General features: G+C 46.8%; 1 protein-coding gene across 2 annotated transcripts; it reads right to left on the bottom strand.

Annotated features, from left to right (window-relative positions):
* Window positions 1-983: 983 nt before the first annotated feature.
* NR2F1 (nuclear receptor subfamily 2 group F member 1) lies at window positions 984-11,233 on the bottom strand (the record flags this gene model as incomplete). 2 transcript variants are annotated; one of them, XM_083884092.1, is made up of 3 exons in its annotated part: window positions 984-2,263; window positions 7,138-7,665; window positions 10,741-11,233. In XM_083884092.1, the coding sequence occupies 3 exons, from the start codon at window positions 11,231-11,233 to the stop codon at window positions 1,983-1,985; spliced, it is 1,302 nt and encodes a 433-aa protein (XP_083740218.1). In that variant the 3' UTR covers window positions 984-1,982. The 2 variants fall into 2 exon arrangements, with proteins under 2 accessions (XP_083740218.1, XP_083740219.1); XM_083884093.1 differs by having other exon boundaries at window positions 10,783-11,233.
* Window positions 11,234-12,003: the final 770 nt, after the last annotated feature.

Here is a 12,003-nt window from a genome sequence, read left to right as displayed (position 1 = left end):
ATTAATACATTAAGAAAGAGCTCCCTTGGTAGTATGTGTTCTTACAGCTCCGTCTCAGATCCTATAAAACATTAATGCACTGAAAGCTGTTACAGAGATCTGCACCACCAGCTAGAAGCCTTTACCTTCAAAGGAGCTCCATTACAAAAACGATTTTTAATTTTCTGGGAAAAAAAAGACGAGCTGAAATGAAAAGGGGCTTTTGGCACAGAACTCAGGCCCTGGCAGTGGGTGGGCCATGGTGTGGGATGTCACAGCCTGTGTTTTTTGCATGGCCATGGCACATAAGCATACATGAAATGCACAAGCTCACCACCCAATGAGCAAGCATCCAGCTGGATTTCTATATTAATGGAGTGGGAATACCCTCCACACACAGCATCTAGAGTCGGGGAAAAAAAGCAAGAGATCTGTTCTGGCTGACAGTAAGCACAAGGCATGCACACTGGAGCACATATTGGGGTCTGTGAGCCCTTGGAGTGGAAAAGAAGATAAAAACAAAAACCCCTCAACCCCATGCCAAGCCCCTAGAAGCCAAAAGCCACTGTGTCTGGAACAAGCAGGACCCGTGGCTAGAGTATGGTCTTGCTATATGGGTAGAGATGGTGGCATATGGTGACTCCAACCCATGCTCACAGTGTCTGAGAGTAAAAAGCAAGGTGTGAACTCAGCAGAAAATCCAGCTGATGGGAAAAGGTGTTTCAAAAAGGGGTAGGCCAGCCTGATAGGCCCATCAGCCTTGTCGGAGAATCTGTGGTGCAGTCCCAGTGAGGCGAGGTCACCTAAGGCATCACACTGCAACTCCTGCTCTTTTTTTCCTAGGCCTTGACAGCTCAGACCTAAGCTTATACAGTCAAGTCAATACGGAGCATCCCATAGTTTATGTGATTTCACGACTTGGTTACCCCTCCCAAGTATTTTTTAAGATCTCCTTCTTAGCACCAGTAAAAGAGTTAAAAATGTGGGGACATTTCTGTTGCTATTGGTGTGGTGCTGGGTTTTTTGTTGTTGTTGTGATGTTTTTGGTTTTTTTTGATTGTTAGTGTTTTTTGTTTTTTTTTTGTCTGTGAACTGTTGGCATGTTTCAAGCAACAAGACTCATGCGTTGTGGGGTGATAAGTTGGGGGATTTTTTGCTAAATTCTTTTATTTTTTTAAATTCTCACTTCAATTTTAATTCTTGAAGAACAGCTTTGACAACATATATCGCACTCATTATAAGAAGCAAAGGGTTATATCAAAAATTATTAGTATAGAATCACAGGAAACCTGGTTTGGAACCAGAAAAAAATACAAAACAGATATAGATACATAGACACAGGACAATTCTTTTATAATTATTTGGAAAATGTTATTTTCCCCTAATTCTCCATTTTCTTTTTCCTTTATGCGCATATGATGTTTTAACTTTTACCAAAAATGAAAATAAAGACTAATATATTACAAAATGAGTAACAATGTTCATGGTAAGTGTTTGCGCATGGAAATTTTGTTGTTGTTTGCTTGGTTTTGGGCGGGTTTTTTTCATTCTACACAAGGTTCAGTTCAGTTTCAACGCTTTTATGTTTTGTTGGTTTACTGTACAGCATATATCAACAAAAGTCCACAATAAATCCTGGAAGATCCAGTATCCCCTTCAGGTTTGATTAATATCCCCTCAATACTCTTTTTTTTTTTTTTTGTCTCTTTTATTAATATTATTTATTTCTTTTTTCCTCCTTTCCGAAAGAAAACAAACAAAAAAAAAAACCCAAACCAAAATAGGCCGGAAAAAAAAAAAAAAAAAAAAAGGCAAAACATCACAACCTCCACGGACTACAGGTCCGTCCTTCTCCCCTCCACGGCCACATCTCTGCTCCCACTCGCCTTTTCTTTTGTTCAGTGTCCACCTCCCGGGCCCCCCCCGCACCCCGAGTGCCCCTCGGTGGGAGCGCTCCCTCTCCGCCGCTCCGCCGCCTCTCGGCCGGGGGTGCGGGATGGGCTCTAGGAGCACTGGATGGACATGTAAGGCCAGTTGAAGCTGCTCCCCGACAGTAGCATATCCCTGATGAGGGTTTCGATGGGGGTTTTACCTACCAAGCGGACGAAGAAGAGCTGCTCGATGACGGAGGAGGAGACGGTGCGCAGGGAGGGCAGCCGCAGCAGCAGCTTCCCGAAGCGGCTGGGCTGGTTGGGGTACTGGCTCCGCACGTACTCCTCCAGCGCGCACTGCGATTTCTCCTGCAGGCTCTCGATGTGCGCAGCATCCGACAGGCCGCAGGCGTCTGCCCACCGCACCGCACCCGCGGAGGCAGCCGCAGAACGGCGGCGGGCGGGGGGAGAGTGGAGGGAGGAGGTGGAGGAGGAGGAGGAAGCGGGGGGGAGATGGTTAGTGGCTGGGAACCACACGGGGAAACGCCGCGAGGATGGGGGGCAGCCCAAAGGCGCGCTCCCTATCCCATCCCATCCCACCCCACCTCATCCCATCCCATCCCGTTTCCATTCTGCGCACCACTGCCAAATAAAGAATGCAACCTCGCTGTGCCTCATTGCCACCGCGGGTATTTTCACCCAGGATGTGATGGGGTGCCAACACCGCGCTCATCCCAATCACACACACACAACCCCCACACTTCCTTTTCACATCCCCCCCACCGACACTCCGTGCTGTCGAGCGTGGTTTCTGCTCCAGGGAGCCCATCACTGGGATGCTGGAAACCTGGACCAGCCCCCTTAAATTGCGCCGAGAGGAGGAAAAATAAGGTATTGGGGAAAATAATAATAATAATAATAATAATAATAATAATAATAATAATAAAAGCAGAGTTGCACACAAGCAGAATGAGACACAAGGAGTTTGTTGACATGGCTGCACATCACAGAGAGGCAGAGACTGGGATCTGCAGCAACTGGCAGGGAGCTGGCTGGGGGATGCCATGGGGCAGGGGAGTCTCCTCTGCTCCTGCCTCGCTGCCAGGGATGGCAAATTTGCCACATCTTTGCCGGCTGTATGATAAATACGGCAGGAAACGGCTAGGTTAGTCCCAGTTTGTGCTCAGCAGGCGCCTGTGGCTCTCAGACACAAAGCTGGAGAGAGCTGCAGCAGCTAAGCCTTGCCTAAATGAAACCAGAGAGATTCTTTCCTTACAGGTCTTTCTGGCATCCAAACTGTTAGAAACATACTCCTTGCACCTTGCAGGACCACATGACCTAGGGGCAAAGGTGTACTAATCTGAGAGCAGAAACCCTTCATATCCACGTGTTCATATCTGTACACGTTATTCCATGTAAATAGATACAAGCAGAGAGGTATGGATGCTTCTGCACATTTGCACACACACACAGACACTTACAAGCACATATCCTATCTCTGAGAACACATAACCCAAACCAGAGGATAATTGTGCACCAGCTGCTTGTGGTGCACTTGCTCAGGAAACTACAGTCATGGAAAAGTAGTGGGTATGCCCAGATGGTTGAAACCATCTACATTGTTTCGAAGATTCAGAATAGATATTAAAAGCACCAAAGCAAAACAACAACCAAAAAGCCTAACCAAGAAAACCAACCGACAAAACAGAAAAAACCTCCAGTCATCAAGATGAGAGCAAGGCGGTCAGCTAGCAGTGCAGTTTAACAGATCAAAGCCAGACTTTGCTAATATATAGATCCATATATGAATTAGTTAATGGCCTCCAAAAAGACATTATAAAAATGTGAATGGAAAGACACGACAAATTAACAAATTACTCAAAGCTAAAAATGAAATGAAATGAAATGAAATGAAATGAAATAAAATAAAATCTATTGCACCAGCATTTTTGAAGCTTAAGTCTTCCCTTATCAAGAACTGACTTTACAAAGATTTCTGAACACCTTCATCTACAATACTATGGCCTCAAGCAAAAATACAAATAAAACAAGCCATAATTTAGGAACTTCTGAGAAAGAGAACCTTTGACCTGAGCTGCGGACTTGGCATCCCTCAGACACACAATTATCTGAGCCAGGCTGCTCTGCTAATCCATACTCTACCTCTAATGCAATGATATTTTGCAACATCTAAAGCACCAGGTTGCAAGATATACAGCTATCAAAAGCTGGGGCCTGTTCTTGTTTGCAATACATATCAAAACCACAGACCTGTTCATATGTTGATTGCCACAAATCACATTCCATATTTACATATATCTTGCTATTTTACATGCATTATCTGCCCATTATGCATTAGGATCCTATTCAACTTCCAAACAATGCAATATGAAAGGGTCTTACTGACACCCTGGCAGGGCTTTTTTCTTTATGCCCCATATGTCATACCCTTAAGGTTAGTAAAATATTTATCAGACATTTACGATAAGTGCACCTATAAGTGTAGGTCACTGGACAATGTGGACGGGGAACTTGCTCTCTAAAAGGGCATCAGCCTGATGTGTGTGCGTGTTTGAAAAATCGGCCATGGGTTTTGTCTTAGACCGCCAAAAACTCAGAATTTTCTCATGCCGATAGTATCTGTTGGGCTTCAATTATTTTAAATGGTCTGGCATATGCCTTCACTTGGGTTCTGTTCTGCAGCCTTAAGTGGGGGTGGGAAGGCTCAATTCTCCCTTCTAAATGAGATTAAAAATAATAATAATTAAGGGATCCACAACTTGATTATATTATGCAGCCTAGAGAGGTGCAATCCATGGGAGAAATAATGCAATCTATGTTTACTGAAGGTGAATTATTATTCCATCTCAGAAAGTGGGCTAATGTGAAAATCTTGTATGTGCCTTGCTCTTTTATATGGCAGTGTGTCAATAAGGGAAAGCTCTATATTTCTTCTTGCAGTCTATGGAAAAGAAATTATGTAAATAAATAACCATTACTGTTCAACATACTCCAGCCTTCCCCTTTGTAGTAGTGGCAATGTATTTCATGTTACATGTTCAGAAGAGTTTAGTGCTCAGAAAATATAGATGTAATCAGCTGGCATCTAACTAGAAATCAAAAGTTCTTATTGCACTGCAAATAGATTTATTTGATTTATGTTATCTATCTCTGTTCTTGGAAACATTTATTTATGACGATGAAAAGGCAGATGTAGGAATTAATAATGCTAAAGTTTGGCAGCAGGGAGAAGGAGATGAGGGCAAGGAGGAGGGTATGGAAGAGAAGGGTAAAGGAGGCAAGAGAGGAGCGGGTTTTGGGTTACTATACACCTTTTGGATGGTGTCCAGAGTCTTACAGATTAAATACATGCTCTCTGGAGCCCAAATGTAAAAACCACAACAGGAGAAATCCATGCCAGTTTTGGATACTTAGTCCTTAGTGGAGGACCTTGGACAATATGCCTAAAAATGTCTTCTCTGTGATCTAAAGTTTGTTTAAAAGTTGGATCACTTTGAGAAAGGCTTCCCATGAATTCCTGTCTGAATATGCAATGAAAACAAGTTTAGTGAAAAGTGGAAGTGTGCGGATGGGGGTAAGGGGTAGTAAATTACTCCTGACAGCAGTATTTCCATTTTCTGAGATGCCCTGTGTGATCCTGCTCTGAAATAATATTATTGTTCCCTTCCTTCATTCTCCACTCCACTGTGGGAAGGGGCTTCTCCCCCTCACAGATGTTATTACATTTGTTTTTATTTTATGTAAATGAAGGGGTCCTCTAAAGCCACCTACTCTTTTTCTAGCCAAGGTCAATTTTTTTCAGAAGTAAAAGGAGAAGATCGGGGGGAAAGGGAAAGAAGAGAAAGAAGAAAAAATAAAATATTCCCTTAATCATATCTCTATCAGGGGCAATTTCATTCACAGGGCCTTTTGCGTGTGGAAGGGCTGAGGCACAGGCCAGACATTTTCCCAGCTCTGCTTGGGAAGAATCTCACCAAGTTGGGTCTGGGGAAAAAAAAAAAAGGGTTCTCCTTGACTGTCCCTGTGTATTGATGAGCTCTCTGAAATGAATGGGAAAGGAAAGTCTGGGAGTCTGCAGGCAGGCTGTGGAGTTAAATCACCCTGATAAATGCAGGCAGGTCTCTTTGTCACTCTTGAAAAACATGTTTCCATCAAGAAGACTTATTATGATAAAATACATTAAAATGTCGAGTTGGCTATTCAGTAAATCTTCCATTTGTTTTAAGATTTGCACATTATCCTTTGCAAAGGAATATTCCCTCCAATGCTGCGAGACTGCATTTGCACTGGAAGTAAAAGGGGGCAGTCACAGTACATGTCTCCGACCACCCTGCATACAAATTAGATACTCCTGTCTAAATAAATTATCTGATGTTCAAATCGATATTAATACTACATTTGCTACATTACAATATAGTGCAAATTTAGGAGTCATTTTAATACAATGTAAATACTATCTTTCGGGCTTGAAAGGCAAAGAATATTGATGGATTATAAACTGCTCAGTGTTAAACAAGGCCTTTGAACGATTTGCCATCTTTGTTCAGGAATGCTTTTAATTTTGCCTTGGCCTGGCCTTAAGTCACATTTATCAGAGCTGTTTAGTTATTGCTAATCGGGAAAAGAGGGGAGAAGCTTGTACAAGAGAGGAGCTAGGGGATGGGGTGAGGAGGTTTAAGAATTAAAAAGAAAAAAAAATAAGAAAAACAAGTAGGAAAGGTGGCAATTAGCCACATCGTGATGATAATTAGAATAATAATTTAAAAATTACACTGCCCAGACACTTATCTTGCCTTGTTTCCATTCCCTATATTTCCTTCACGTAGTTCCCCTTTGATGTTTATAAATTCTCCCTTGCAGGTTACAATAATAGTATACGTATTATATTCTTATAGGCTATGACCAGAGCACTTCAAAGGCAATGCTAATGCAACTTTCCTGCTAGTTAATTCAAACCATCTATCACAGGGAAAAATTGTTAACATGCATGTTTCCACCGCCTACACTTAATTTGATTTTGGTTTTTGGTATTATTTTTTTGGAGGGGCCGTGTGTTAAAGAGCCAGTATCAGTGACAATGAGGGAGAGGCTGATCTCTGGACCAGAATGTATCTCCATCAGGTGCTATGCTTCCTCGGCCTCCAGTCCCTTTCCTTTAAAAATAATTTTATTTAATTTTTTCCCTAATTTTCCCACAGGTGTTTTGGGTTTTTTTCTTTTTCTTTTTTTTTTCCAGACATCTCACATCCCCAGCCCGTCCCCTCACCTGAGGTGAAGAGGACGATGGCTTTCAGGCAGCTGTACTCAGCCGAATCGACGTGCAGCGCCTTCAGCTTCTCCACCTGTTCCTGGAAGATGCGAATGTGGTCCATGAAGGCGACAACGCGGTCGGCCGACATGGGGGAGGCGTGGAGGCCGGCGGCGGCCAGGAGCGGGGCCACATGGAGGGGCATGGAGCACTGGGCAGCATTGAGGACGAAGAGCTCGCTCCAGGTGAGCCGCAGCAAGGCCACCTGGTCGGTGATCTGCAGGTCGGGGAAGAAGGGAATATTGCGGGCCCACTCGACGGCGCTGAAGAGCAGACGGGCGGCCAGCTCGCAGATGTTCTCGATGCCCATGATGTTGTTGGGCTGCATGCACTGGCTGCCGTAGCGGGAGGTGGGGTAGGGCTCGGCCCGCAGCAGGAGGGAGATGTATCCCGAGAGATAGCAGTGCCCGTTCAGGGGGTCGCCGTTGGTCAGCGCGTACTGGCCGGGGTTGGGCTGGGTGGGCGGCATTCTTCCTCGCTGAACCGCTGACAAAAAGAAGGAGAGAAGGAGAGGAAATGTGCATCCAGGAGGCTCGCAGGCATCGCCCCGGCGGCGCTGCCAACCAGCCGGAGACAATGCCGGGCTTCTCCCCCTCCCCGCCGCCGCCTCGCCCCCGGCACACGCACAGGCACGGACAGACAGACAGAGGCATGCGGAGCCGGGCAGCTGCCGCCGACCTGCGCTGCGCCCCCCGCCCGGCCCCTGCACCGGCCCCGGCCCCGGCCCCGGCCGCGGCCCCGACCCCTGCTCAGGCAGCCTCAGCCCAGCGGCAGCCAAGCGCGTTCCGCTCCCCCCACCCCCGACCACAAAGCAGACAGGCTTCACAAAATAAACAGATTAAAAAGAAAGGAAAAAAAAAAAAAAAAAAAAAAAAAAAAAAAAAAAAAAAAAAAAAAAAAAAAAGCCAAGGCAAACAAGACAAATCCTCACACAACCCCCTCTTCCCCCCCTCCCTTCTCTTAACAAAAGAAAGCCCCGCACGAAAAAAAAAAAAAAATCAAAGGAATCGTCCGGGTGGTGAGAAAGTAGAGTTAAAAATCACAGCCAACTATAAAAAACATAGCCAAGCTCTGTTGTGAATCCCAGCCTATTGCCCTGATACCACTGCAATTTACAAGTAAACTGTTATGTCGCTTTTTGGAATAAAACATTAAATAAAATAATTCATAAACCAAAATCCGTCCATATTCTTAAAAAATACCTCGTTGTTACCCTTCAAGCTGGAACAGGTCGCTGCTTTCCAGCTCCCCACTGCTAACTTTATTACACAGAACCAGCTTTCCATAGAGCCCCCCTCCCCCGCCCAGCAAAGTTTTCCCTGCTAAAAGGAAGAGAAAGGTTAAATATCATCAAGGGAAAGGGAGAAATAAAACAAAAATGTCCGAACTTACAATAGCCAAACATTCGTGGAAAAAAAAGGGGACGATGTAATTAATATCTTTGGTGAGCTGTTGCCACTGCAAAAGCCTGCAGTCAGCGTTGCACAGTGAATGCACAAGCTTGCAACTGCAAAAACACTGGATTCATTAACCATCTCCACACAGAGCGTAAGCATGCCTCGAGTTCCGAAAGCTGACCAAAGTCGGGATTTTTTTGTGGCTTTTTTTTTTTTTTCGTGTGTTTTACTCCACCAGTGCCAGCGTTTGCAGCCGCTTGCCATGTAAACAAAATGTAACTTCAGAGGAAGATACGTCTACTCAGGCTTTTACCCTGCACACACAGACACACACCCGCACAACCGTACACGTTTGCTGGCACACACCCGCACATGCAATCACTCATGTTTCCGGCGTGCCACATTTTTCTCAACTTTCTGTTTTCTTCCCCAACGAGCCGCCCGGGCCAGAACCTCTGTCCTGCTGCCGTCCAGCCTACCTCTCCCTCTTCAATCTACTTGCAAACCTGGCAGATATTTTTCATTTAACTGCATGCACAATTCTCACTTTCTGTTTGTTTATTTTTTCTCCTCCATCCTTTTTTTTTTTTTTTTTTTTTTTTTTTTTTTTTTTTTTTTTTGCTTGCCTGCACTCTCCCAGGTGCCTCTCAACAGCCCCTGCAGCTACCAATGAAGCCATCATATCTGTGAGCTCTTTCAGATCTGGAGCAGCCTAATCCAATTCCTTTTCTTGTGGGATATAAAACGTAGTTTTAGAATCCCTGCTCCATAAAACCAACTATTACGCTAATGTTACATCTTTAGAACATCTTTAACGACAGTCACAGGGTAAACTTTAAACCGAGAGAACATGTTTTGAGGAGGAAGGAGGGCAGGAAATCTCCCTGCACGAGAATGCATCTGAACGCAAGGAAAACCACAGGCAACTTTTGGAAAGGAGGAGGAAAAAAAAAATAGCAGAGCAGTGGAAATGGTGGGGACCCCGCTGCCAGATGCAGGCTGCGGATGCTGCGAAAATGAGAAGAATCAGTAAAGGGTTTATAAATCGACATTTGTATCAAGACTTTAAGGAGATGGTGGAGTTTGATGAAGAAATAAAATGAGCAGAGTAATTAAAAAAAAAAAAAAAAAAAAGAAAAGAAAGAAAGAAATGACAGAAGTACAGAAACACAGTTCAGTCACAAACTTTCCTTTGAACGCATGGAATGAAAACAAGGCCAAATCTCGCACAGAAGCACACTCCGGGCACCGGGAAGCACAGGGAAGTGGAAACAGAGTAGCACATTCCCTCTCTTTTTCTTTTTCCTTTTTTTTTTTTTTTTTTTTTCTTCACCCTTTTCTCCCTTCCATCTTTCTCACACTCTTTCCTCTTTCTCTAATTACACGTCTTTCATCTTTCTTTCCGGAAAAATGAGCCTGAGAGATGAATCTACCGAGAAGTACTGCAGGTTTAAAAAGAAATGATGGGGTGGAAAGGGGGTGGGGAGGGGTGAGGGGGAAGGAAGCTGAATGGAATCACATCTCGTACAGGAGAAAGATGTATCTCCCCCCACCCTTCGGTCTCATGCCAACAATAGACAAAACCAAATCTAAAACACGCACAAGCACACACGGATACACGCGCGCGCAAGGGGAAGTGGGGATAGCGGCTAAATGATAAATATTTAGCAAGCGTTTGCAATGATACTAGCAATAATAATAATAATAATAATAGTAATAATAAATTCTTTACACAATTATCAGGAAAAGGGAGAGCGTGGCAGTGCCGGAGAAGGGGGTGGGGAGGAGCGGGAGGGAGGGCAGGAGGCACAAACCGAAAAGCAAAAGAAAACACCACCAACCACCATCGACAATAACAACAGAACCTGGTGCAAAGCTGCCAGATGGAGTGCAGGCAGAGGAAGAGATTGACGTGTGCATGGAAATATATAGAGAGTCCTGGATTGCTACGAAGAGCCGTAAATATATATATATACATATATATATGTGTGTTTGTATTTATTTTTACATATTTATATACGTGTGTGTTTGCACGCCGCGCGTGTGCGCGTGTGTATATCTATATCTATATATGTAAATGCATATAGATGCGCGTGTGTGCGCGTACGGACAGGCAGACACAGACAGACGGAGAGCCCTCGCACACGCACGCCTGCACAGCCACGGGGAGAGGGGAGCGATAGCATAGTAGGGAAGAAATATTCACCTTCCCGCCTCATGCCCACTTTGAGGCACTTCTTGAGGCGGCAGTACTGGCACTGGTTGCGGTGGTGCTGGTCGATGGGACAGTTCCTGTTGGCGCGGCATGTGTAAGTTAAGTTCCTGCGGACGCTCCTCTTGAAGAAACTTTTGCAGCCCTCGCAGGTGAACTGGCCGTAGTGCTTGCCGCTGGACTTGTCCCCGCACACCACACACTCGATGTGCTGCTGGCTCTGCCCCGAGCCCTGCTGGCCCGCTCCCTTGTCTCCGGCCGTGCCCGGCGTGGAGGGGGGTCCCGGCTGGCTGGGGGTCTGCGGGGTGTGTGGGGTGGCCGAGCTCCCCTGCTGCTGGGGCTGCTGCTCCCGGGCCGGCTGCGTCGCGGCGGGGTTGGGGCCGCTCGGAGTGCCCCCGGCCACGTCTTCCTGCGGATCTCGCCAGCTGCTAACTACCATTGCCATATCTCGGGCCCAAAAAAGTGCTGGGGAGCGGCGCGTCTCGCTGCGGGCTGCCGGGGAGTGAGGCGGGGGGCGGGGGGGTGGCGGCCGCCCGGGCGCCGGGGGCGAGCGGAGAGCGAGGGGACCCTTGCTGCCGCCTGCCTCCGCCTCGGCTGCCGCCGCCGCTGCCCTGCTGCCGCCGCCTCTGCTGCCGGCTGTAGCCGCTCCTGCCGTTTTCTTTATTTTATTTATTTTTCGCCGCCGAGAGCCCCCCTCCTCTCGCTCGCGCTCTCGCTAATTTTTTTTTAGAGAGGGGGAGGGGGCGACGGAGGATTTTCTCCCTCTCTTTCCCCCCCCTTCCCTTTCCTTTTCCCTCCCTTCCTTTTCCTTTCCCTTCCTTCCCTGCCCTTTCCAGCGCTTCCCCCCCCCTCTTTAAAATACCCCCGCCTGGCCGCTTCCCCCCTCTGCTCCCGCTCTCCCGGCTCTCGCTGCCTCTCCTCGCCCTCCCCCCCCCCCCCCCCCCCGCCGCCACTTCAAGTTGCAAAATCAGAAACGGCAAACAAGGCTGTCGGGAGAGGCATTCAGGAGAGTAACACGCCGGACACGCACAGGCAGCAGACACGCGCGCGAACGCCCGGCACTCGGCTCCCCACTCGCGCACACGCACACACGCACGGGCACAGGCACACGCGGTCCGGGCGCTACGGGCGCGGAGGATGTGCAGGCATAGAGGAAGCCGCGGCGCCGCCGAGGAGGAGGAGGAGGAGGAAAAAGGAGGAGGAGGTGGAGGAGGA

The sequence above is a fragment of the Zosterops lateralis genome, assembly GCF_965231275.1.
Source record: "Zosterops lateralis genome assembly, chromosome: Z".
NCBI lineage: Eukaryota > Metazoa > Chordata > Aves > Passeriformes > Zosteropidae > Zosterops > Zosterops lateralis.
This window is presented reverse-complemented; position numbering and strand designations above follow the sequence as displayed.